This window comes from Bactrocera neohumeralis, unplaced genomic scaffold, assembly GCF_024586455.1.
Source record: "Bactrocera neohumeralis isolate Rockhampton unplaced genomic scaffold, APGP_CSIRO_Bneo_wtdbg2-racon-allhic-juicebox.fasta_v2 cluster09, whole genome shotgun sequence".
Classification (NCBI taxonomy): domain Eukaryota; kingdom Metazoa; phylum Arthropoda; class Insecta; order Diptera; family Tephritidae; genus Bactrocera; species Bactrocera neohumeralis.
The window spans coordinates 31,606,967-31,634,825 of record NW_026089622.1 but is presented as its reverse complement, the minus strand read 5'-3'; the positions used below and the strand labels follow the sequence as shown (position 1 = coordinate 31,634,825).

Here is a 27,859-nt window from a genome sequence, read left to right as displayed (position 1 = left end):
CAACAGGCCTTCTCGCCCAAAAAAGGGAGGAATGAGTAAATCCAAAACAAAAACGCCCCTCATTATCTTTTTTGACATCCATCATGGATTTGTTCCTTCTGGACAAACCGTCAACGCCAAGTTTTACGGGGAAAACCTCAAACGAAGAGTCAATCGCATCCGACAAGACTTCGAAGCCAGCTACCTAATCAAGGCCGGCATCCCAACGCTTACGCAGCCGCCCTACAGCCCAGATGTGGCCCCCGGACTTTTTTTGTTTCCTTGAACTCATTTTTGACACACAGAATAACTATTGCCAAAAAAGGATTCTGTCTGAATTTCAATAGTATATCTCACACATTGGCCGATATTTTAGGCCAAAAGTCAACTATAAATACTGGGGTTGACATATTCGGTGCCTAGAGGCTTAAACAGTTTTGGTTTTACTTTTACAATTTTTGGTTGTAAAGTAAATATATATTTAGAAAGCTCCAGGTTGACTTTGCAATATATGATATGTGGAACTTTGGATCTTCTTAATGCTTACCAACCCAATTTTTACATTCTTCAATGATTTTTATTATAGTATAAGCGCTCACTGTGGACTTTAAATTTTACTGTATATGATGGAGAAATAAAAAAGGCAAATTGCTATATATAGAATACGGCGGGTCGATTCCGGACTTTTTTTGATTCGGGATTTCTAATAGTGCAGAAAAGTTGCCTTAGTACTTCCTGATTCCAATGCAACTTTTTGTTTTGAGATCGGATTACATCTTCAACCCCAACTCCGGCCTTGTAATTTCGGAAATTCGTCTAAAATCGTGAAATAGTCTACCTAGCGTCTGAAGTACGCATCTCATGGCAAAATGTATAAAACAAAAGTTATTTGTCACGTCATTTGCTACCGAAAATGGTATATGTGATCATGGCCGTGGGACGACCCGTTCCCGAGATACGAGCGAAAAGGCGGCGCGCCACAGCGCAAGGTGAAAATTGTTGCAGCTCACAGCTAACCTGTATTGGTCACCCAGAACCCACCGCGTGGAGGTGGCTGCTCTTCGGGTTCCTCCCAAGCCCAACCCAACCAACCAACCATATGCCAGGCTTGTTTTAGTATGAATCTGTGTCAAATTTATTGATAAAATCAGATTTTGTACTAAACTTTGGCACTTGTTGCCTAGATTTGAGTGTAGAGCGTATAAAACGATCACGAGATTGGGGGCCAATAACTTTAGAAGATGCCTCTGTCACCAGTTTGACGGTTCTCTCGACGGCCACGGTGTGAGAGGGGAATTCACTAAATTTCCATACTTCTGCAGTGTCTCCCGACAGCCCTTTTATGAGTTCTGCGTTAGAAACTGAACAAAGAACTGGTGGAACAGTCAAGGTAATAGTCTTCCAGTTAATCATATCGTAATAATTATTAGCTTTGAAATTCAGCTTTGGCACTTTATTACATCTAACCCTTCCATTTACAGTGTCAGACTCTGCTTCTCTGGCTGCCAGAAGACGATCAAGGGCCAACTTTCTGACTTCTATCCGATCGTCAGTCATCATACTAAGAGAATGTTTTCTGGAAGAGCAAAGGAAGCAATCTGTTGAATGGATGAATCGACAACCTTGCGCAGTTTAGCAGGTAAGTACCTCATCCTTTGAATTGCAGCATAGAGATGGCGCGAGCCATCTTTGATTGAACTGTTGAATCTTATTGAGAACCACAAAGGTGAGTAAACTGTAAGTATGTATTTGACCAAAATCTTTATTTCCTTTGTTGGTTTGTCAGTAGAAATGTATAATCTCAGATTTCTATTTGCACAGGTGAGCCAGCGAGATTTGCACATGTTACCTGGATGCATCGACGCTAAATCTGAGGAACATTGACCGGAAATAACAGCTTCTGATATTTTATAGAGATAAGCTTGATTGGGTCGGATCAATAACCTCAGAAGGTAATTGACAGGATGGAAAACTTTCAAATTTGACAACAGGCAACTTCTCACAATCAGGGAGCAGTTTACCTATGTCGCCAGAGAATGTATTTGGACTCTTTGAGACACCATCTATGTGTTCGAAAAGAGCACGAAATGGAAGTTCGTTGAAATGTAGAAGACAAACAACCCACTGTAATGGCCTACCTATTCTTTCTTCTAGTTTCCGAATGATTCCACCTTTCCAACCTGTGTTTGTGTCGGTGCCATCAGCACCGACAACTTCTAGATGTTCCACATCAACTGAATTGTCTTGTAAATGTTGCCATATAGCTTGCGTCTCATCCTCAGCTGACCCGGAAGGAGAGGTGACGTGGCCAAAGTAATGACATCCAGGTTCCGCTATAAAAGAAATATGTTCCTCTTTGATAATGTCGCGGTAGTACTTTTCACCTCCGCTGACTTGTGGAAGTGTATTGTCTTTGCGGCCATCAAAATACAGCCCATATACAGAGTCAATACTTTCGGTGTTTTGGAGCTTAACTCCAACACTTTTTTTTGCCCAACTAATCTGGCGTTTGTCAGTGTGTTCTAATACTAGTGTGTTTTATTTGGTTTTAGAGGATGGAAGAGAAAATTCATCATCAGCATCGTTTTTGGAAGAATCCATGTGCGACGCACCTACATTGTTGTCGTCTGTATGAGAGTCTGGCTGATCTGAATGGTCACGTGTTCTAGCTGATACTTTTCTGGTAAGTGTTGATGTTGAATGACGTTTTGAAAGCTTTTCTTTACGCTCATGTTTCTTTGTAATCTTTTTTGTTTCAGGTAGATCAACACTTCCAATGCGACCAATTCTTCTGGTTCTCTGGTCCAAGAGAAATGTTTGTTCATTGATAGGAACTTTTCTTTTCTTTGGACAAGTGCAAGGAGAAAAAAACTCGGCGAAATCGCCGACAAGAGTGAAGGAACTCGATGAAAAAATATTTATGTGGAGACCTATCCGAACGTGTCCTTTGGCGTAGGTGAATGAATGTGAGTGATAGCACTCGGCGAAATCAACGTCAAGAAGTGTGGTCGCTAGCCGATTTTCACCTTGCGCTGTGGCGCGCCGCATTTTCGCTCGTATCTCGGGAACGGTTCGTTCTACGGCCATGATCACATACACCATTTCGGTAGCAAATGACGTGACAAATAACTTTTGTTTTATACATTTTGCCATGAGATGCGTATTTCAGACGCTAGGTAGACTATTTCACGATTTTAGACGAATTTCCGAAATTTCAAGGCCGGAGTTGGGGTTGAAGATGTAATCCGATCTCAAAACAAAAAGTTGCATTGAAATCAGGAAGTACTAAGGCAACTTTTCCGCACTATTAGAAATCCCGAATCGAAAAAAGTTCGGAATCGACCCACCCTAATATAGAATTAAGCAAATGATATTAGTTCGTGCTTATAAAAATGTCTGATGTGTTTGTCGGAAACAATAAAACACGTCAATTTGTACAGTGGCTCTTGCCATGGACAGAATCATAATTCGTATATCGCTGGATTTTTTATCAAATTTTGAAAAAACACCCCAACTTGAAAGTGATAGACTACAAGTTTCTTGTAGTGGGTATCAATAGTGCGATTCCGTCCAGGCGCAAATGGAAAAGAAAAAGAAGCAATATTCAGCATATTCACTACTGGGCTAATCATATTGTTGCCACAAATAATAAATTTATTGTAAATGAAACAGGAAGACTTCTTTCATTTCAACTCTCTACTTAAAGGAAAATATGCATGGAGATGTACTAATATCACAGGTGATAATGTATATGTGGACAGCACCACTCAACATTAATTACAATAATATTTCATAATTATTGATTTATACTGCACGTAATTACGTAAGTACCCTACTTCTGAAGTTTCCAATTTATGTAATTTAGATGTAATTTCTCTGAAAACTTGACGAAGGTAAGAATGTTTAAGCTGCAACTAGTGAATTCCGTTCAGCGCTTCCGTAGTGACAGCGTAGTTGTTGTTCTTCTCATTTGAAGCAGAGTTGTAAATTTCGCTATTTTGTAGTATTTAAAAAATAAACTATATTTGAAATATTCTTAAACTAGCTCAAAATTACATTGAATACAATTATCTATAATTAGGTAGATCATTTTTAATAATTGGATTTTAGTTTTGATATTTTACAATATGAAAAATTTTAACTGAAATGTGTGCAAAACCATGTACAAAAACGGAGGATTGGCAATATTACTACGTTGTCACTACGGAAGGGCGGAACTGAATTCACATGTTGCAGCTTAAATCATAAGCAAAAAATATAAGATCAGTCTGTCAATTATTAGCAAACTACTAATACCGCATCTCCACGAAATTGGTGTCAGAGGATAAAATGTTTAATATTTTTTTATTTTCAACCATCGCGCTTACACAAGATGGAAAAAGGATTTCGAGCTATAGAAAGCAATAGAGTTCCTGTAGGCCCAGAAGCATTTACGCAATTCAGAGGTAGTTGAAGAACTAATGACATCCAACTTGAAAATCAAGATCATACTGTCATACGTTCTGAAAGAGCGGGTAAAGGTTCGCGTCAGACGAAGACGCGTGCATAGAGGCCAGCGAAGTACTGCTTGGAAATTTACATAAGCCGGATATTGTACCATTTTAACAACAACTACTAAATAATACGATCCCGGTTCCAGACCATCAATGTCTTCAATTTGCACCGCATCTGCGTATAGTGCACCAGAAGCACACGCAGGTATTCAGATTCCTCGCATAACGTGTAATGGCTACCTTGGATCCTCTAACGATCCTAACTTATTACTAACTCTTGCATTGGCATGCATGACTTCCTTAAGATTTAACTAATGAAATATCGTGGTGAAAGCTCTCTATGCAAAATTCAACAATTATTGGAGGAAATGGTACTAGGTAATCAACGTCCGAGTCAATAATTTAATTCAATGAGACGAGTCAATAATTTAATTCAATGATTCTCGGAAAAAACTCTTAAAGTCATGCGAATCCAACGCTTAGTAGAGCATCTGTAATTGCACGTGAAGGTATGAGATATGTTCAAATTATAATTGCAGGCGCAATTATTACCTATCGTAAAATTTGCTTATCATCGAATCATGCTTCCAATGCATGAGCTCAGACTCCATAAGCAACGATACCTCAACTAACAAATACGATTCAAGAAATGCAACGGAAATTTCATAACGTGTATACATGGGAATGTAGTTGTTGACGCACTAGTCGCAGATTTCCTCGACCGCATATTTATTCGAGTGAGCGAAGGTCTACTTCACGCAACCCAAACGAATGTTGGCGTTGTCAGCACAACGCCGGACAAAATACTAACACCCATGGGTGACTAGAAGTTTAGCGGTGCTGACGTCAATCACCCCAGCGCGGAAAAAATTAACTTTTCTTCAAGGACCAGTTATCAAAAGTAAAATACCTTATAGACCCAAGTGCCGCTTATAACATTCTTCCAAACAAATAAATTTCAATTATCTACGTCCAACAATTGTTACGTTATACGCAGTCAACGAGACCTCAATAAAGATTAACCGAACCTACGGACCTAGCAAAACTTGGATCTTGGTATTCATCACACATTTGCGCGGAACTTCATGCTAGGAAATATTAATACACCACCAATATCACAGCCTTTCATCATGCCACAAAGTTTGGTTTTTGTTTCTTCTCAATTGCCTACTCAGTCATAAGTAGCATCTGTTTTCAAGAGATATTCTGCGTTGAATTTCGAGGCTGACATTATTGTTGGTGTTGATACTGGTTCCAAGGTTGACGAAATTATGTACGACGTCGAAGTTATAACAATTCCTTATCGTGCTGTCAAAAGCAGCTAGAGGGCGAGAAAAAGCGGGATAATTCGCGGAGAGCGGTTGTGGTAGAGGGTGGGACAGTGAGTCATGTTGCGGCTGCCAAGAAGATAACGGGGGAACTAAGTGGGTTGGTGGCTCCGTCGGCACTGATGCCTGAGCCTCCAGCACCTGTGCTGGAAGCTATTACACCGCTGACGCCGAAGCATGTGGAGCCTGCAACTTCCTCTAAGGAAGTGATTAAGATGGTATTTAAGGAGGTGGGTCCTTCACCTCTAGCGGGCCCTTAGAGACTATCTGGGCTACATGGATAAGCTATTACCACTTGCGAGTAGTAGCCCATTTATCCTAGGGCCGGATGCGAATGCCTCGTCTTCGATGTGGTTTAGTAAGGTATCCCGGCATACGTCTGAATACCAAAGCCACAGTCGAGGCGAGGCATTAAGCGAATGGGTGGTGGCTAATAGCCTCCTTGTTGATCTTCAGGCGAGTAATAGCTATTCGAAATTCTTTATGGTGGTAGTAGAACGTCTGCTCCATCGTCATCGATTGGGGAATCGGGTTCGCCTTCTCCTGGCGTTATACAAGGTTTTCAATTATTCCGCCTTTTTTCTTTTGAATTTCGCGACTATGTATAAAGCGCTACAGAGCTCGTATCTGGCAATACTACACATTTTTGGAAGGTCTTGTCATAACCTACAAAACGACGCTATGCATGATTAGTTTGGATATCGCGTTCAACAATTATAGACATGTAAACATAGAGTTCACTAACGCCGAAATTCGCGCTATTTTAAAGTCTTCCTTCGTTAAAGGCAAATCCGCTACAGAATAGGTCCGTGAGATTAATGGTGTTTTGGGGGATGATACTCTATAACTTCGAACTGCGGAGAATTGCTCTCGATGATTCAGAGCGGGTGAAAACGATAACATGGATAAGCCAGCCGGCGGAAAACCTGTGACGACTAGTACCGATCAAGACATGGAAGACATCGAGTTAGACCGGCATGTGGCATCTCGTGATATCGCCCAGAAAATGGGAGTAAGTCACGGAACCATTCTAAACCATCTGAAGATGGCTGGATACACAAAAATGCTTGATGTTTGGATGCCGCATGATTTGACACAAAAAAACCTTCTGGACCAAATCAACGCCTGCCATATGTTGCTGAAACAGAACGAACTCGACCCATTTTTGAAGCGGATGGTGACTGACGACGAAAATAGATCACATACGACAATATCAAGCAAAAACAGTCGTGATCGAACGCCGGTGAATCGTCCAAACAGTGACCAAGCCGAAATTGACGGTCAGGAAGGTTTCGCTGTGTGTTTGGAGGGATTGGAGGGGAATCATCCACTATGAGCTGCTCCCATATGACCAGACACTTAATTCTACCATCTACTGCAAACAACTGGACCGTTTGAAGCAGGTGATCGACCAGAAGCGTCTAGAGTGTTCCACTAGAACAACGCCAGACTACACACTTTGTTGATGACTCGTCAGAAGCTACGGGAGCTCGGATGGGAGGTTTAATCGTATCCACCATATAGCCGGGACATAGCGCCAAGTGATTACCACCTGTTCCTCTCCACGGCAAACGCCCTTGTTGGTGTACAGTTGAACTCAAAAGACGCTTCTGGAAAGTGGCTGTCCGAGTTCTCGCAAATAAGGAGGGGGGCTTCTACGAGGGGGGTATTATGAAGTTGCCAAGATGTAACAATTTTTATAGAGCACTGAATAAAGTGCAAAAAAGTGGAAAAAGCGGAAGGGAGATATTTGACAACATAATACTTTCAGTGTCATTCTCCTGTCTGAAGAAGTGTGCCCTAATAGTTTTAGTATGCTCTGGGCATCAGTCACTAGATCACCTCTGGGGGTTCTACAAAAGTTAGGTCTAGAAACCTTTTGGTAGTGACCGCATCTTTTCGTAGAAAGCTTGTCATATTCAAGCATTTCGGCCTCTCTCTTTTTCTATCTATAAATGTGTCTCCTTTATTCAACTCTCGGTATCTATCCCATCCCGCACGTGTTGTGGTCCTTGTAATGTTTCGAGGTAAGCTGTCGGTTTTCTCTCCGCTGCGACACGGCACTCCTCATCAGTGTTTAAAAAACTGCAGTCGAATTAGCAGAAGTCGCAATATTGTTGCTATTCACTACTTCAACTGCGAGCGATATCAGAAAGTATGCAAGTGCTTTTGCTTCTGCTTCTGAAAAAATCAGAAGTCGCATGCTTTGACTGGCGCAAAAATCAAACAGCTACGAAAATCAGAAATCAGCATAAGTCACCGTTAATCGCTTTTCTGCTTTCTGCTTTACTGTAGCTTTCGATCGTATACATAAGTTGCCGCAGCAGCGATCGACAATTTGCGACAGTCGTCGGCAGTCACAGTCGCGAAAAGTAATGCATTCGACTTTTTGCTACTTTTGATTTTTGTCGCTGTTGCTTTCGATCAGCAGCGTAAGTCGAAAAAAGCAAGAAGCGACCGATTCGTGGAAGTCGCCCGTTGCGACCATTTTTGATTAGCTACGACAACGTATCAATGGCCATGTCCAGAAAGCTAGGATTTAATTTACTAGCAATATGTTCTCAAGAACATCGTGGCTTAATCGATTGCGAGAGTCGGTAAGCACCAGTTTAAAAGTAGAGAAAACTCGTTCAATCGCCACCTGTTATAAAAATAATAAATAAAGGAGAAAACTTTAATTAATTAGGCCATTTTAATTTACCTGAGTTAGCGGTACGGCATAACAAATTACTAATTGCGTATAATTCCTGGTCGGTATACTGTTTTCCTTTCCAATAAGACAAAACGTCTATGTCAATCCTTTGATAAGAAAGTTTCAGGTTTTAAACTTTTTAATATAAATTGATTGTACTGTTGACTTCTGATTTAACGTCTTGAAATAAGTACGCTTCTAGCAATTCGTCTTCCTCATCAAAAAAATAGTTCTGCATTTCATTAGAGCTGAAATTCGGAGTTGAGCACATATTGCCAGTAGGGTGAAGACTACTAAGTCTATCCCAAATAGATTTTAAATGATTTATTGCGTCATTTTTTTGTTGCGGCGATAATATATGTATGTTGAAAACGTGGATCCAAAAACAAGCAAGAAACTATAAATTTGTTATTCAACAATATTTTTGTTCGTTTTTCAATAGAATTTAAAATTTCATTTCCAATAGTTTTCGTTAAATTCTGATTTGTATCCTTTACTAATTTTTCAGTAGATATTTTAAGCTTGAGCCATTGGGAGTAAAAGTTACTATAATGTTCCTCTTGAAATTTTTTTATGGCTTTTTGCAAGGGACTGATAACATTGCAATATGCCTCAATAAAATCCCAAAACGAGGAATGTAGATCAAAACTCTCTTCATCCGATTTATTTTTAATAGATTCAATTTTACTTAAAATATCTTTAGCTTCCAACAAGTTGTTTAACATTGTGTAAGTAGATCCCCATCTGGTTGGACAATCTGGTTGTGGCATTTTCAATTTTTTTAATTCAAATGTTTCACGATATCCATTTGATGTTTTTCTTATGTATTTTGTCATATTTCTGCAATTGAGTAAGTACTTCGTTATATCCAATGATTTCATCACATCAAGAGCAACCAGCTGTGCTGTATGTGCAGAACAACGACAAACTTGAATATTGCCTATTAATATATAGGGCACTGTTTGCATAAGCTCGATTTCTTGTATACAGTCATCGTTGGTGCACTCTTCGTTGTCCGTTTCATTATTTTGTTCGGAAACAAATGATAAAATATTTGTTGTTTTTAGCATATTCGCACCGTTATCAGAAGTTATGGATACAATTTGATTTAAATTAATATTATATTTACTAAGCACTTTTACTACTTCGGTGGCAAGATTTTTGGCTCCACTTGATCCTGCACCTTTCAAATCAATCATTCCCAAAATAATTGATTTTATTTCAACAGCGTTTATGTATTGTGCACTTATTCCAAATATATTTCTGGACAATCGGGTTGCACTGTCTATTTTTAAAGATAATAATTTGTTCTTCAGTTCATTTGCTATGTGATTCCTTATATTAGTTGCCACTACTTTCTAAGTATTTTTGCAGTTTAATGCTTTTAATTTCATTATTTGTCCATCCATTTATTGCTCATCACAAATTGGATCGACAATATTCCTCATGTTTGGAGAATTTAACACATTAAAAGGAATACTGTATTCCGTTACCAATCCAATGTAAGATCTTAACAGTTGTTTTTTATTGACTTCAATTTTAATTGTTTTTTTCGTACTGTTTTAATCGAGGAAGTTGATGACGATTCAATGTTTTCAAGAGTTAAATTTAAGTCAACTTTGTGCTGCTTTATTAAATGCGTTTTTTAATTCGACAGTCTATTGTTTTTAGGTGAACTTTTACATATATTGCATATTGCTAAACCCTCGGCTGCTTTATTTTCAAAATATTTCCACGCTGCACTTGGCGCCATAGCTGAACACGTGTGAGTCTAGCAGCGTTCTAATTGCAAGTAAAAGCAAAAGAGAAAAAAGAACAAGACGGCGACTGCTGGTGACTTCCACGAGTCGGACGCTTCTTGCTTTTTTCGACTTACGCTGCTGATCGAAAGCAACAGTGACAAAAACCAAAAGTAGCAAAAAGTCGAATGCATTACTTTTCGCTACTGTGACAGCCGACGACTGTCGAAAATTGTCGATAGCTGCTGCGGCAACTTATGTATACGATCGAAAGCTACAGCAAAGCAGAAAGCAGAAAAAGGAATAACGGTGACTTTTGCTGATTTCTGATTTTCGTAGCTGTTTGATTTTTGTCTATGCTTCGACTGCGACTTCTGATTTTTTCAGAAGCAGTAGCAGAAGCAAAATCATATGAACTGAAACTTGCCGCAGTTTTTTAAACGCTGCTCCTCATCATACCAGCTGTTATTTTGCATTTTCCATACTTCTAAAAGACTTGAGACGTGTCTTCCGTTTATCACAACATGAAATGGTTGGTGAATTTTTTTATGTTGGAATCTAGTGCCACGGATAATTGATTACTGTAAATATCTCCTAAATAACTTAAGCTACAATACCCAAGTTTACTCACGACAAATCTCTTTAGTAGCCCTATCGACACTGTAAAAATGGATGAAATCGGAAGTTAACCCCTTCCAATCCCCTTATAACACTACTGTATAAAAACCACAAAAAGTGCGATAAATCAATAACTAATTTTGCAGAGGCACAATATTATACAACCAAGATGCTATGAGAGGGATTCATTGGAGTCGGGAGAAAAAATTGGACGAGGGGAGTGGCAGCGGCCACTCTTAGGTGAAATCCCAAATCTCCGGACCCGCCCGACCAATTTCGACTAAATTTAGTGCATTTTTCTCACCTTCCTTATGTCACAGTCCGAAAATGGGCGAAATCGGACTACAACCACCTACTTCTCATATTGCATAACTTTAAATTCCATTTGATTTTTTTACTTTCCATTACTTAAATCAACAACCAATAAATATAACGGGGTAAACCTTTGCAAATCCAACCAAAATTGCTTAAGCCCCTAGGTACCAAATATGTTGACCCCAGTATCTATAATTGAAATGTGACCGAAAATATGGGTCAATGTGTGAGATATATAATTTAAATTCAGAAAGAATCTTTTTCCGATAATAGTATCTCTTTGTATCAAAAATGAGTTAAGTCAAGTCAATACTTCCCTGAGCTCCCATGGGGCTGATTCCGTTACATATGGTTGGTGATTGTATGTGACGTAATTTATGAAACCCAGGGAACATTTTATTAGTATGTGGCATGTATCAGCATAAATAGAAAAAATCGGGTCGATGCTACCCCTACTCCCACACACTTCATATAATTTCTAACAAACCTTATTAATAAAAGTAGTATATACTTACATGTATATACATATACACCCAACTCTTTTTTTACACGGTAGATACGTTCCTCAGAAATCCGTGTAACAAAAACCGTGTAAAAAAGGCGATTCCTATAGTAAAATGGGGGATACGTACCATGTCTTCTGAAAACCGTGCAAGATGAAATAAGGAACTATATTTATTTCGAAAAACCGAGAGATATATGTATCTGTCATAAACTCAACCGAAAATTATAAATTTAATATATTGATTTGATGTGCTAAATTTCAACCAGAAGAAATAAGTATGATAATAGTAAGTTTGAAAATCGTTTAATAGGTATATCAGATATATTGAGTAGATTTTATTATATTTTTTAGGCACAACTACATAGATCAGATATAAAGGGTAATCCATTTTGAGATTCCCTCCTTTTTTAAAGAAAAAACACAGAAATACCTAACCATTGTTCTTTCTGGATGCTCTTGAATCTCTTAAGGGTTCTCTTCGTCCCAAATGCGGCAATTTTGCTTATTTACATACCCATTGACCCAAAAATGTGCCTCATCGCTGAACAAAATTTGGCTCGAAAACTTTTCAAGAGCCCATATATATCTAGAATCGTGTCTTCCACTTTGTAGTGACGTCATATGAGAAGTGCGCTATGGCACACTAGCGGTTTAACATGGAGCAGGTCAGAGGATCGACGCATTACCCACTTCATGCGCTACTTCCAGCCTCATGGAACATTCAATTCGTGTCGCAGTAGCGTCACCGCCGCTCCACGCCTCCGATAAATAATCGGTGCTGAGTTCTGTGGATCCACCGCGCCTGTGCTTAGTTATCCACTTCACCAAACTCCCAGCAAAATATCTTTCTGGGTTTACGGCATCTCCAAGTATAGTGGCTTTCTGGCCCATACCCGGTTTGTAGTGGATGTGCTGATGCGAATTGTCCGGTTGGGTGGACAAATTTACACACATAATTATATATGAGCACATGTGCGACCACATGGTCTTTTAAGATGATATCGAAATGACCGTATTAAGTAAATGTATAAATTTATAACTAATTACCAAAGGACTAAGTTTATTAATTGCATATTTAGATAACAATACAAACTTTACTCTATTACATATTTTAAATGAAATTAAAATTTATTGTTCGGAGGAAGAAATAACAAAATAAATGGAAAGCTTACCATTATTAAGGAACTTGCAAGGGAACACTGAAATTATTATGTTTGTATTTTAGTAATAATTAATATTTACCATGAATAATGTTGGTTAAAAATAAAAAAAAACTAAGCTCAACCACTAAATGAATGTGTTAATCTATTCTGTATAGAACGATAAGTATTGATGATGTTATTGATGATACTTACCTCTAATGCGATATCAACTGCAACAAAGTTTACAATGGCTTTGTTAATTTGTATTTCGCTCCACCAATAAGGTGTTTTCCAAACTCCAACCCATTGGTAAACTAACTCCTGAATCAAGGTAAAATTCCCAATTTGCATCAGGTCATTCTCACTATCAAAAATATGTAAATGTAAAACTATTTTTGATTTACTTTCACATTACCTTAAAATTAATATTCCCCAACTGCTTAGCGGCCGTACTGTTGACACTTCGGGTAAAGTTACTATATACAAATTTTCCACGGGTAGCGAAATATTGAAATATACCGCGATACTTTTATAAATCTTGCATATGTTTTCGCAGATCTGAAGAGTTCAATAAAAAATAATTTTAAAAAATCTTTAGCAAAATTATCTGTGTTAGTGTAAATGGAAAACCTGTTTCATATCTGGTACATCGCTATAAGTCCTTAAATATATGCTTGGCATTGTATCATTTAGTTCTCGTTTACAATTGATAAATGTATTTTCTTGCGTTATCATAAATCCCAAGCTATACGTTGACATTGGAAGAGATTTCTCAAATATATCAATAACGTATTCCTTATGCCCGAAAAATCTGGAATTGCATTGTAGAATTCAGTATATATGTTATATATATGTATATAAATATAAAGGTTTGTATCGAAATAAAAAATAAGATTTAAAGAAGTAAGGAAAAATGTAACTGAACATTGAAGAAGTTTAGCGAAATCGTGAAAGTATTACAAGTGTCATAATGAATTATGATAGTACAACATTAAATAATTAAAAAAAGAAATAAATAAAATAAATTTTAAAGATGAATGGCATGGAGAGGTCTAGCGAGTGGTATCTTTTCAATATTCTACGTTTTAAACTATTGTCCAGTAGTTGAATCGCCGAATATATTTTCATGATTCTCCAAATGGAAGAGGTAACGTCTGCTAAATTCTTCGATTGTTTCCTGCACATTGTGTACATTGTACACATAGAAAGGTGCCCTCACTATGGTGCCCAGAACTGAAAAGTTTGAATTACTTTTAAATTTGAATTTGCTGCTCTACCCCAAATTTGAATGCCGTCCGTCCAGATCGGCCTAAGTATTATCTTATAAATTGGCTACTTATTCATCACACTGAGACGGAACCTTGGCCTAAGGAGCCAGTATAGCTGCACCAACTTTAATCTCTTTTTATTCTTACGTGATCTTTCCAAGTGCGCCTCTTATCAATTGTAAACTTTTGTTTGTTGGTAACAACTAATATAAAGCCACTTGAGGGAAATTTTTGTGATTGAGGGTACATACTACTTCTACGGACTTTTCGGTATTGGTACCAATGTTCCATTTGGTAATCCACGGTTCTAAAGCATTCAGCTGCATCTGCAGTTTTCTGGAAGCAGTATTAGGGTTGCCAATTGATGCCAGCAGGGCAGTATCATCAGCATAAGTTGCCGTCATTGTGGAGTCAGAGTTCACCACTGTAAGGTTTGCTGTATGAATAATGTAGAGCACACTGCTTTGGGATACGCCAGGTAGAACAGGTCTCAATTCTAAATCAGCATCACGGCATCCAACAAAGAATGTCCGATTGTGCAAGTAATACTTTAGCAGCAAATAATAATGCATTGGTAGTTTTTCCTTTAATTTTAATAATAGGCCTAGATGCCACTCTTTGTCAAATGCTTAGCGGACATCGAGGAACGCAGCAGAGCACTATTTATTATTTTCCATAGCATCAGTTATAAAATATTCTACCGTATTACATTGTTCAAATGAGCCATGAAATTTTCTCAAATCAAACCGATGATTCGGAATAAGCTGTTTGTCTTCTAACACCGGCAAAATCATACGTAAAAATATCCTTTCAAATACTTTCGATATACATGCTTCAGCTCCTTCGTGGATCGATTGAGTTTCGTCATTGTGACCGCTCTGTGTGGTTCTAGCTTCTTTCGTATTTTATTTGGGCAGCATTGTGTATACTTATGGTCAAGACTTCCGTAGCATAATCGATCTATGCCTGAGAGGAAATTGTCATGTTGGGGTCCACATTTTCTTCTAGCCATTTGAGATAATATAAAATGTTTGCCAATGTGCGAAGTACTCTGGTGGACTTATTTATTGCAAGTACCGGCGTAGGAGTTCCGAACAGGTGCTGAAGCGTTTGTACTTTGAATTAACACCTTTCGAAATAGCAAAATCAAGAACGTCTTAAATTTTCATTAGGCCAGATGGCCTGTAAGTTGGTTGACCAGTTAAATGACACATCAAACATTTGTTCAAAATGCAATTCAAAAGTACTCTACCTTTGGTATTTGTGATCGGCGAACCCCACCACGTGTTTTTAGCATTATAGTCACTACCAGCAATGAATTTATTACAAACTTCGTTTATTATTTGCTCAGACATGTCCTACGATAGATTGTGCAGATAAATTGAGAAGTCATCTGCTTTACCATTTGCTTTTGAAGATCGTTGAAATGAGCTTCTGCTACAAGTAAAATATTGATGTTTTTAGCTTTTACGTAGTGTTCGACTTCAACCCTGTTTTTGAATAGGTCGTTGGCAATCCATATGGTAATTTTAAGTCTTACTTACATTGATTAATTGATGTCATGAGTTGAGTAATCATTTGTGTAAATTGAGAAGTCGTCTGCTTTACCATTTGCTAAATAAACACTTGCACTTTCAGGGCCGTTCCGCAACAAACTGGCAAAGATAGTACCAGGAATAATTTGACTGGATGGAGTAGACCGAGTACAGAATACTGGACACTATGATGATCATACAATTTTTTGGCGGTTCGAAACATACAACTTCACGACGCTCGGCTAAAGGTCAATAAAAATAATGGCATTGGTATTTTTGTTACATAATTTTTGGCATTAGTGATGTGACAAACAATGCGTCCTTGGCAAGCACATTCTTGATATATTTCAGAGGATATGTATAATGAAGATCCTTCAGCCCTGTTTTAAGCGCACACTCCTATTTCATTTGACATGTGTGGAAGTCTATTTAAGCATCGGTGAGATCTCTCACTACTTTTCTATACCCATCACTATCATCACATACATAAGTTTTACCCTACCATCTCTACCTGGCTTGTAGGAAAACGTTTTGTACCCGCAGTTTAGTCAATATATGTAATATAATATTGTATCATGTAAACTCAATCAAAGCTAATTCATCAGAAAACATCAACCAAATGATTGAAAATCCCAATTTCATTGTGATCGATATCGCATAGTTTTGGCATTAAAGTATCGTATATTCAATATACATATCGCTACCAGAAATATTTGCTCTGTGATTGACCGATAGATGCGGTATAAACTCAAACGGAAGAACGGTAATATTTATATTAGGAAGCATTTCCTCGATTTTACATAATTTTGTTAAAAGGGCATGTTGTCATCACAAAAATATTGTTCCCGAATTTCATTACTAGACTTCGAAGATATGTTCTGTGAAAAATATACATACTTAGTTTCTGGGTTCTTGAAAAATTATGATAGCATTTGAAAAATTTTTTTGGGGGTAAGATTAAATAGCTTAAGGTCACTATTTTTGCAAAGTTTTATTTTGATAACTTCATTGACGTTTGATTTGTATAACTGTAAGGATAAAGTTAATCAGTCAACAGTACACCTTCACGGCAGCAAGCTTGCAGTTGTCGCTGTCGCCAAATTAAGATTATTTCTAATTTTGTCGACGTCAATGGGAAACTGTATTAATGCTACTAATATGTAAAATGTAAAACTGTTCAAAACTCTAACATTATTTTACCAACTGAAGCATAAAGCTCTGATATATCATTTGTAATAACAAGTGATAATTTAAAACAAACTAATCGACCTATTTACTTATTCTTTCACTTTGAATCACATATTTAAATCTCTAAAGCCTACTTTTAAAGCTTTTTTACCGCACAAACCTCCGCTTCGATTTATATACAAAGCCTCATTAGAGTATCTCACTTTTTACTCAAGCTATAGTTTGACTGGCTCAAGCAGCTCACGACTTCCAGGCTTTGACCAAGTATCCTCTGGGTAGCCTGAGAACTTCCGTTTGAAGGCGAGCTAAAGTGAGAAGGCGAAATGTCCCCTACTTAGGGTTGTGCGCTTGGTTTGGGACCCGCCACGTAAACACCACACTCAATGAAAAATAACAACCAGCCTCGCATGAGAAACCCCCCCTTTATGAGGACCATGGATAATAAAATAAGGACTGCGATTTGAGGACATGCACCTGGAATGTCCGGTCCCTTAATTGGAAAGATGCCGCTGTCCAGATGGTTGATGTCTTCGTGCAAATAAAGGCTGACATCACTGCTGTCCAATAATTGCGAAGGACGGGACAAGGACTGAAACAAGTAGGTCCTTGTGGCATTTACTACAGTGGCCATATAAAGGAGCGCAAGTTTGGTGTGGGATTTGTGGTAGGAGAGAGACTCCGTTACCGAGTACTATCATTCACTCCGGTGAATGAACGTCTAGCCACAATCAGCATCAAAGCGAGGTTCTTCAACACATCGCTGATTGGCGCTCACGCCCCGACAGAAGAGAAGGACGATGTGACTAAAGATGGCTTCTATGAGCGCTTGGAGCACACCTATGAGAGCTGCCCCGCCACGATGTCAAAATCGTGCTTGGCGACTCTAACGCCAGGGTGGGCAAAAAAGGTATCTTTGGCACAACAGTCGATAAATTCAGCCTCCACGAGGAAACATTCCTAAATGGGTTGAGGCTGATCGACTTCGTCAGGGCCCAAAATATGGTTATCTGTAGTACTAGATGCCAGCACAAGAAAATGCATCAAGCTACCTGGCTGTCTCCGGATCGAAAAGCCACCAGCCAGATCGATCATGTTATGATAAAAGGAAGACAGTTTCAGTGTTCTAGACAAGCGTACGCTCCAAGGTCCAAACATCGACTCGGACCACTATCTTGTTGCAGCCAAGATTCGTACCTGCCTCTGTGCAGCAAAAAACGCACGTCAACAAACACAAGAAAGGTTCGACGTCGAGAAGCTGCACTCTCAACAGACAGCCGAACGATTTTCTACTCGACTTGCACTCCTGCTCTCTGAGAGCACTCGTCAACAACTCGGTATAAGGGATCTGTGGGACGGCATTTCAAACACCTTACGTACAGCTGCAACCGAAACCATTGGTTTTTGGAAAATGCAAAAGAAAAGCTGGTACGACGAGGAGTGCCTTATCGCAGCGGAGAGAAAACAGACTGTCTACTCGCAACAGAAGGTTTCAAAACCGGAGCACACTCTTGTAGAACCCCCAAAAGTGACCTAGTAACCGATGGTCAGAGCATACTAAAATTATGGAGGGAACACACCCTTGGCACCCACGTCACTGTTGACAGCCATAACTTCGAAGTTGTAGATAATTTCGTCTATTTAGGAACTAGGATCAATTGAAAGATCTAGTCCTTTCTTGACGAACAAAAACCAAACTTTATAAGTCACTCATTATTCCCGTCCTGCTCTATGATTCAGAGAAAAGAAATACATAATTGTGGAATTTTTTCAAATGAACTGCCATTATGGCTTTATGTCAACTTCAGTAAGATGAAGAAAGTTAATTAACTTAAATATGTGAAGTTAATGATTTGAAGCAACTCAATATCGATTGCTTAATGTCTATATACAAGAAAATCGATTTTATACCTTAATATAAGATTGTGGAATTCTTCCAAATGCACTGCCGTTATGGCTTTATGTCTACTTCAGTAAGATGAAGAAGGTTACTTAACTTAAATATGTCAAGTTAATGATTTGAAGCAACTCGATATCCATTAATAAATGTGTATATACAAGAAAATCGGTGTAAAACCCTAAATATAAGATTGTGGAATTTTTTCAAATGCACTGCCGTTAAGGCTTTATGTTAACTTCAGTAAAATGAAGAAGGTTAATTAACTTAAATATTTGAAGTTAATGATTTGAAACAACTGGAAATCGATTGCTAAATGTGTATGTACAAGAAAATCGATTTTATACCTAAATATATAATTGTGGAATTTTTCCAAATGCGAAAGATTTATGGTCCTTTCCGCGTTGGCCACGGCGAATATCGCATTCGATGGAATGATGAGCTGTACGAGATATACGACGACATTGACATAGTTCAGCGAATTAAAAGACAGCATCTACGCTGGTTAGGTCATGTCGTCCGAATGGACGAAAAACCTCCAGCTCTGAAAGTATTCGACGCAGTACCCGCCGGGAGAAGCAGAGAAAGAGAAAGACTTCGACTCCGTTGGAATGACCAGGTGGAGGAGGACCTGGCTTCACTTGGTATCTCCAATTCACGAAATGACAGGTGCGCTGTTGTTAACCGCGTAAGTGGTTTCCACGCCAGTAAAGAAGAAGAAGTTTTGATGGACCCAATTTTATCCATTAATTGCTAGTGCACATAATCGGTACCAAAGAACTTGAACAGTTTTTGTTGGAAAATTTTTGGTTATAAGGTGGCATCATTTCAAGGAATTATTTCTCCAAATTTTATCCCGCTATTTAATTACTTCTTGATTTGTGAACTGAAAAGCCAAAGAATCAAGTGGAATTTTAAAAGTGGAAGTTGGCGTGGTTATTGTATTTTCATAACGTAACATAGGAATATTAAAGGAATGCTACATACCAAATTTTGTCGAAATCGGTTTGTCGAGTTCCGAGATATGTGATTTTAAAAAGTGGGCGGTGCAACACCTATCGTTCAATTTTCACACCGACTCCCATAAGGCCCTCTCATACCATCTCGGTGGTAAAATTTATTGACTCTGAACTATTCAGTTACGTGGAAAGAGGGTGGAGTCTTTTCAATTTCCACACTGTTTGTAGGAGTCCTTAGAGTATTTGCGCTGAGAAACATTGGTTAATAAAGCCTTAATTGTTTAGGACATATGTATATTAAACTAATTAGGGGGCGAGGCCCCGCCTAGTTTTTCAAAATTTTTTGCCCACATACTTATGTTGCATGCTATTGTGATCCCCTGTGCCAAATTTGATATTTATAACTTAATTAAGTGCTTAGTTATGGCCCTTAATAAGTTTTCGGTTAATGGCGTTTTGTGGGCGTGGTATATACCAAGTTTCATTAAGATATCTCAATTTTTACTTAAGTTACAGCTCGCACGGACTGACATACAGACATACAGTCACCCGGAATACAATTTTTCTCATCATCCTGATCATTTATATAAAGTATATAAATATAACCCTATATGTATCTATTTCGATATGTTTTAGGTGAACAAAGCTACTAACTCTGTGGCTACAGGCTGCAAGAGTATACAAATTATATTTTTGGCACAAGTACATACATTAAAACATCAAAATATACATGCAAAGGAAAAATTTTAACAGTGATGAGAGTTAAGGAATGTATTCCTTATAGTAGTAACAAACATCAAAACAACCTTGAGTTGGAACAATTGAAATACACTATCACTACAACAAACAATCCTAAACAAACAAATATCAAAACAACATTGAGTTTGAATACCACAACAACCTTATCTTAAGACAAAGCAAATGTATCTAAGCAAACAATATATATGTAAACAAACCTAAACAAATAATAGAATCTATATTTAAACAAACTATCAACTAGTAATAAGTAAACATACTAGTTAGTATAAATAGAAGTTAGAAACATGTAATAAGTTAGTCTTAAGAGTATAAATAAATAGTACACATTTCGGTGCAGCTCAAAATATATTCTTTTGACTAATTTGCTATTACAGACGTATGTTGGCCTTTTGGCTTATACGTTCACATTCTATCATATCAATTGATATGAAAATCATTTTGCGAATTTTTGTAATACATGCAAAATTGATAACATTATTATTAAATTATGCAATTCTCCAAGCAATATTTGTAGTTAATGGGTAAACGAGCTACTTTTTAAATATTTCTTATCTTTGATAATATAATATAATTTCATATACATGTCCATATATATGATATATTACCACAATATCGTAAAAAGCTTAATATATTACAACAATAATATATATAAATCACACCTTCTATCATATAAAACTTTCATACGCATGTATCCTGCAGATATGTATGTATGTAAGTACGAATCAATTTCAAATCACGATATTATCATTTATCAGTAATATAATATGCCCGCGCTGCTCTATATATGCATATGTGCGCATGACATTCCCACACAAAAATGCATACACCACATACATACTTATCTGCGTACACATGTAAAAAAACTACAAATATTGTTCTGCAAAAACAACAATCGTCTTAAATAGCAACACAAATCTATATGGCAGCCAAATGCCAACGTCAAAATTTATAGTAAATTACACAACAACAACATTTTCATTCACGAACGCAAACGCACTTTCAATAAGCAAATTCGATTCATTCATGAAAGCAGACGACATTATATCTCCCTGAACATGCCTTTGCCTATTAGCGTCTTTTCGCGACAATGGCAAAAGCTACAAATCATAAATTGAACATATTTCTGAAATTTGTATGAGAAGTAACCCAGCAAAGGGTATTCAAATATTTTTATTTTAATATACAAAATAGTTCATTTCTCGATTTTCAATCCAAGAAATGTTTCAAAGAAAATATTTGGGGTACTCACAACGTGTCATAAAGTTATAAGTCATAAACAAAAATAAAGACAAAATACAATGGTTGTGAACACGTGGTTATAAATTTGTTGTCGTAAATCACTTATCAATCAGCTGATTGAAAAAACGTATATTACAATATTTGAAAAAATAAGTATTTCGCAGTCAAAATGCCAAGGAGAGGTGAAAATTTTAAAATAATGGATGCGCTGTGCAAGAATCAGGCATTAAACCTGATGATACTTGACTCAAGTGGGTTTTACCATTATAAGCAAGTCTCACTTTGATATTTATTTACGTAAAAATTAATTTCCAGGAGACGACGAAGAGTTGAGTTTACCTTCTTTATTAAACACTCGTAGAAGTGTTCATCTCGGAATACCAAAGTCATCCCAATGGCGACATTTGAACTTTGATGACAGCCGTTTCAACGAAATGATTCGTGTTCTCCCGGACGAATTTCGCCGCATACTAGATTATATAAAGGACGATAGTATATTTAACACAAATTCTAGTGGAGCATAACTTCCTTTAGATCTACAATTAAAAATAGTGCTATTTAGGTTGGGATATTCAGGAGATGGATTATCTATACGAAAGGTTGCTTCATTGATTGGCGTGGGTGATGGGGGCACTATTCAAAATATAACTAAGCGCGTATTTAAAGCAATATTGAAATTAAAAGAGAAGTTTCTGTTTTGGCCAAATGAAAATAAACGTTTGGAAATTGTTACTGCAACGCGGAAAGAGATGCCAGGTTGTATAGGATATATTGATGGATCCGAATTAAAGTTGGCTGAAGCCATGAACTTTTTTATTCAAGAAAACGCCAATATGCTATCAAAATGCAAGCTGTTTGTGTATGTGTTTCTGATAAGACAAGTCTCAATAGGATACCCTGGAAGTGTTGATGACGCCAAAATCTTCTTGAAAAGCCCTCTTGCAAAACATCCTCAATGATTTTAATCTAACTCTCAGTGGATTGCTGGAGATAGCGCCTATCCACTCAAGCAATTTTTATTGACACCGTTCAGACAAAATATTACGGGCTACACTACGGAAGAAAGAGAAAGTTTCAATAAGTACTTTTCAAAATATCGTGTGCGAATTAAAAACTGTTTTGCCATTTTAAAATAAAAATTCGGTAGGTTGAAAAAATTGAAGTTTAGAATGATAAATGAGCAAAATAAAAATAATGCCATGAGTGATCATGGTATGCTGCACTCTCCATAATACTCGTATGCTAATCAATTTCCAAATTGAAAACGAAGAAAGCGTTGAAACTAATCCACCTCAATATAGCTTACCACCTGGAAGTAACACAAGATCTAGCCTTCTTGACTTCATACAAAATCATAGATTAACTTAAATACTTATTTAAACGTATATTTACTATTCATTAGTATTAGTATTCATATATAAAAATGTGTTTTTTTTTTTAATTTAAAAATTAATATAAAAAGTAATTATTAAAAATAAACTTCACGTACATTAATTCACTTCACGTAATTTAAAATTCTCTTGCACCACTTCTTCCAGTTCTTCCACTTATATGTATTTGTGTTTCAATTCCTCCATTACCAATCTTTCTTTCATTTGCATTTCCATTATTTTTAATTTTTCATTACTTTCCAATCCTTCTAGTTTCATATCCATTTCTTTGTCTTTTAGTAATAATTCTCGCTTTTCCCTTAACTCCACTTCTTTTTCTTTAACCATCAATTCTCTTTCTCTTAATTCCATCTCTTTCTCCTTAAAACTCATTTCTTGCTCGATTTTCTGCTTTTTCAGCTGTATCATTTCAGACTGAAATTGCAGAATATCTGATGCCGCAGTTCTGGAATATATTCGTTTACGAATTGTCTTATTTATGCATTCGCTTTCGCATATAGCCGCAAAAGACGCTGACTCGTTGAAGTCTACTTCCGAATAGTCTTCGTTGTTCTCCAAACTGTCGTTTTTTACAGCTGACTCAACCACTCTACCGCCGAAAATTTCATCCATTTCATAAAAAAATGTACACATTTTAAGTAAAGTGGCTGAAATAAAAATGTCTAGTTATTCTAAGTACCACTAGAAGAATGAATAACATTTAAATTCTCAAGTTCTGATGCGATTTACTAGTCGTTCCGCTTCATTTTATGGTTTGAACCATTTACACAAATTCGCAATTGTTCTCCATACTATTTGCTTCACTTCTATACGCACGCAGAAACTGTGAAAATTTAGTTTTATTTACAAAACAAAATCTTACCCTTCATAGTTTCGCCTTCCATTCTCTCTGCACCCGTCGAGCCTTCCCATGCTTTTGCTTTGTTATATGTTGTACGCATATAACGAACCTTCGAGCGTGTCAGTTTCCAGTCCACCGCAATGTTGCTCTCCTTTGAAAATCGTCTATAATACATTTGAGACGTTGGCTTCTATCATTAAAATTATAATAGATTACTTCTTAGTTGTATTTTAATTAATAGATTTACCTCAAAATCCCTGTTTTGTGTCAATGCCTTTGGTTGGAACGCACCCGCTTTGCTTTTGTCTAAAAGCGCATTTAATTAGTTAAATTGTATGTATTATGCATTTTTATATTACCTGTATAACATTAGATTGCTCCATTATTCTGAAAACCCTTGACAAAAGAAAATTGAAAGAAATTTAAATTTAAACACAAATGTAACCACAACACAAAAGCAAACTGATGTAAACAGAAATCAGCTGATCAGTAATGACGAACCGAATGCATACCGTTCAGAGTTGTATTTGCGTAAACTTATTTTAGTATGCAATCCAACAACAAATTTTTTTACTAGCATAAAAACTTATGATTTTATGATTTTACGATGCTTTAAGACACGTTGTGAGTACCCCAATTCTATATTCTTCTGATTTATGTGTACAGTCAATCCCGGTTAAGTGCCCATTAATTAAATACATAGAAACCACTGTTTTAAGTACGATTCGCTTAAGTATTTGCAAGCTCACACACAAACACACATATGTATAGGCTTACATGGCTTATAGGCGAAGCTGTTATAACAGCAAGGGAAGCGGTGACATTCGGCGGCCGTTCATTTGTTTTTTTTCGGCACAGCTCGGATTTTCTACCAACAACACATTATGTGGCAACAAAGGTATTTGTCATGAATGTAAACACATAAACTGTGAATGTTATTTTCTTTATATGAAATATCTCAAAAACGAGAAGTCTGAGGTATTTACATGTATATTTCTTAATCCTGAGGACCTCCCCTCTATAAGTCACTCATAATTACCGTCCTGCTATATGGTGCAGAGGCTTGGACGTTGTCAACAACTGATGAGTCGACGTTGCGAGTTTTCGAGAGAAAAGTTTTGCGAAAGATTTATGGTCCTTTGCGCGTTGGCCACGGCGAATATCGCATTCGATGGAACGATGAGCTGTATGAGATATACGATGACATTGACATAGTTCAGCGAGTTAAAAGACAGCGGCTACGCTGGCTAGGTCATGTTGTCCGAATAGACGAAAACACTCCAGCTCTGAAAGTATTCGACGCTGTACCCGCCGGGGGAAGCAGAGGAAGAGGAAGACCTCCACTCCGTTGGAAGGACCAGGTGGAGAAGGACCTGGCTACGCTTGGAATATCCAATTGGCGCCACGTAGCGAAAAGAAGAAACGACTGGCGCGCTGTTGTTAACTCGGCTATAATCGCGTAAGCGGTGTCTGCGCCAATTAAGAAGAAGAAGAGGACCTCCCCTAACCGCCCATACCTACAAATTGCAGCGCCAAAAAAATCATAATCGTGCCTTTAAGTGCATATGTTTGTATTTGGATATACGAAGATAAAACGTGAAAAAATTTAGTTAAACCGTTTACATAATTCCGATTTCTTTGGCGCCGCGATCTGAAGGTACCGTTGGAAAGAGGAAGTTGCTTAGTTTACGAGATATTCGACTTTAAAGTTCAAAAACTCTCAAAAATCAAACATTTCAACCAGCTATTTCACTACATTTAACCAGGGTTCTCATTTACTACTCCGTAGCAGCAAAATTTCTAAAATTATTGCTATGCTATCGCTACCGCTCTCACTTTGTCGGGAGCCACAGCGTAGCTTTAGCATAACAATGTAAAGTATGTGCTCTACTCTGCTCCGAGTTTTGTTAGGTAAAAAACTATAGCTGGAGCGGGAGCAAAAAATTAAGTTCTGCGCTATGCTCTGGCGTAGCGGTAGCAAAAAATTGGGAGCGGTAGCACAGCAGAGCAAATGAAAATTTTCATGTGCTACAGCTCCCGCATGTGTTTGTTGTTTTTTTTTCTTTTTGCTATTTTCTGGCATAATATTTGAATTAATTGAATAATTCAAACAAAACAATGTTATGCAAATCATTTTGGCACTTGTTGCGTCAAGTGCCTTTATAAATCTAAAATCAAATATATTAATAAAGTGAATTAGATAATAATTGAATAAATTATAAAATTTTTTTTATTATGTAAAATATTTACCATTTTTATTTTACCAAGAACATCATCTATTTCAAATGTATTACAATACTCAATTACTATGAATTTTCGAAATTAATTTTAACTACATATACTTTCCCCCTTTTTATATACATTAGGGTGTTTTTATTTTTTTGAATTATTAATTTTGTTCGGTCCCGTCACGAAATTTCCTTGGAAATACCCCAAAAAAAAATTCCCTGAAAATTTTAGCCCTACATATTAACATTAAGAACTGGACCGAGGCATGTAAAAATTTTCCATAGAAAATACACTACAATCTTGGTTTTTTATCTTTAAATTCCTACAGATCAGAGGTATTTTATGGCATCGCTTTGACTTTAGACGCTGTAGCTCTTGTCAGTTGTACAAAAAAATGCGAATTTCGTGGAAAAATCAGGTTTAGATACCTCGCCTTTATCTTTTGGAATACACGTGGTTAATATTCTTCTACTGATTACCATTACCAGTTTTAATCCATTGCACCGCGTATTTGCAGTTCTATTCTACCATTCCCAATATTTAGTAATTTTATAATTTTTTAGGAAGAATCAGTTTGAAATTGTACGCATATACATACTTCAATGTATATTGCAAAGAATCGAAAAGATTTCTGTATATCTAAAATTATAATAAACCTTTTTATCAACACTCCAATTATTCCGTTATATCTTTATGTTAGATATCGCGTTTGGTTTGTTATGAATGCATTTGTGTCCTTGACCAATAATCTAGCAAAGTATCCGCAGTGCCTTGACGATGAAAATTCCAATGCCATTTTTTGTTATGATATTAAATATATCGGACGAGCTCGTCTTAAAAAAAAACTACCTGGTTAAGAAGCAAAATCAGTATAACCCATATACTAAGCATGTTTGGAAATGAAAATTTTTACTTATTTCTTTCTATTTTTGAATTACTAAAATTTTCAAATGATTCTTGCATAAATTTTGAACAAATGCTTATGATTTGAAATATAATTTTGGTATTTATGAGCTGTATTGAAATATAAAGAGATAAAATGTATCATATGTCCTTACCCTGCTTCTAAACTACCTCCCCACCAATTTTAAGCCAAATCGGTTCAGCCGTTCTTGAGTTATAAACGACTTTCTTTTATATACCAACTTGTACCATACTTGTAAATGCCAGAAAATAGCAAAAAAAGAAAAAAAAAACAACAAACACATTCGGGAGCTGTCCCAATTTTTTGCTACCGCTACGCCAGAGCATAGCGCAGAATTTAATTTTTTGCTCCCGCTCCAGCTATAGTTTTTTACCTAACAAAACTCGGAGCAGAGTAGAGCACAAACTTTACATTGTTATACTAAGGCTACGCTGTGGCTCCCGACAAAGTGAGAGCGGTAGCAAGAGTAAAATGAAATGCTACGAGAGTAGCGTAGTTTTTCAAACGCTGCATTTAACACACTTTAAGTCACCCCGATATGATATATGTACATTTTATAATATTATCATAGAGTTTTACTTTTTAATATGAATATTACTAATTTACTATTTAAATATACAAAGTGAAAAATGTGAAACATTGTGAAATAATAAGTGTTATTAATACAAATTTCTGAATTTTTAATCGGGAATACCTCCAGATTAAGAAAAAAAATATATATAGTTGCCACTGACTTACGGTTTTTAAGATTTTTGTTTTAAAATTCAAAAAATCAATTATTTAAAATGCGTGTTTCTCCTATTTTTAATGAATTTTACAA

The 27,859-nt window shown here is 36.9% G+C and overlaps 1 protein-coding gene and 1 pseudogene across 1 annotated transcript in view; both read right to left on the bottom strand.

Annotated features, from left to right (window-relative positions):
• Positions 1 to 27,859, bottom strand: part of LOC126764052 (aminopeptidase N) — a 507,747-nt gene that overhangs the window by 350,076 nt on the left and 129,812 nt on the right. The window contains exons 3-6 of the mRNA XM_050481791.1: positions 13,442 to 13,622; positions 13,227 to 13,369; positions 13,025 to 13,175; positions 12,842 to 12,868 (exon numbers count right to left, since the gene is read on the bottom strand). Of these exons, the coding sequence (XP_050337748.1) occupies positions 12,842 to 12,868; positions 13,025 to 13,175; positions 13,227 to 13,369; positions 13,442 to 13,622 (502 nt within the window). The remainder of the gene's footprint in view (positions 1 to 12,841; positions 12,869 to 13,024; positions 13,176 to 13,226; positions 13,370 to 13,441; positions 13,623 to 27,859) is intronic.
• On the bottom strand, positions 23,538 to 25,101 carry LOC126764246 (uncharacterized; annotated as a pseudogene).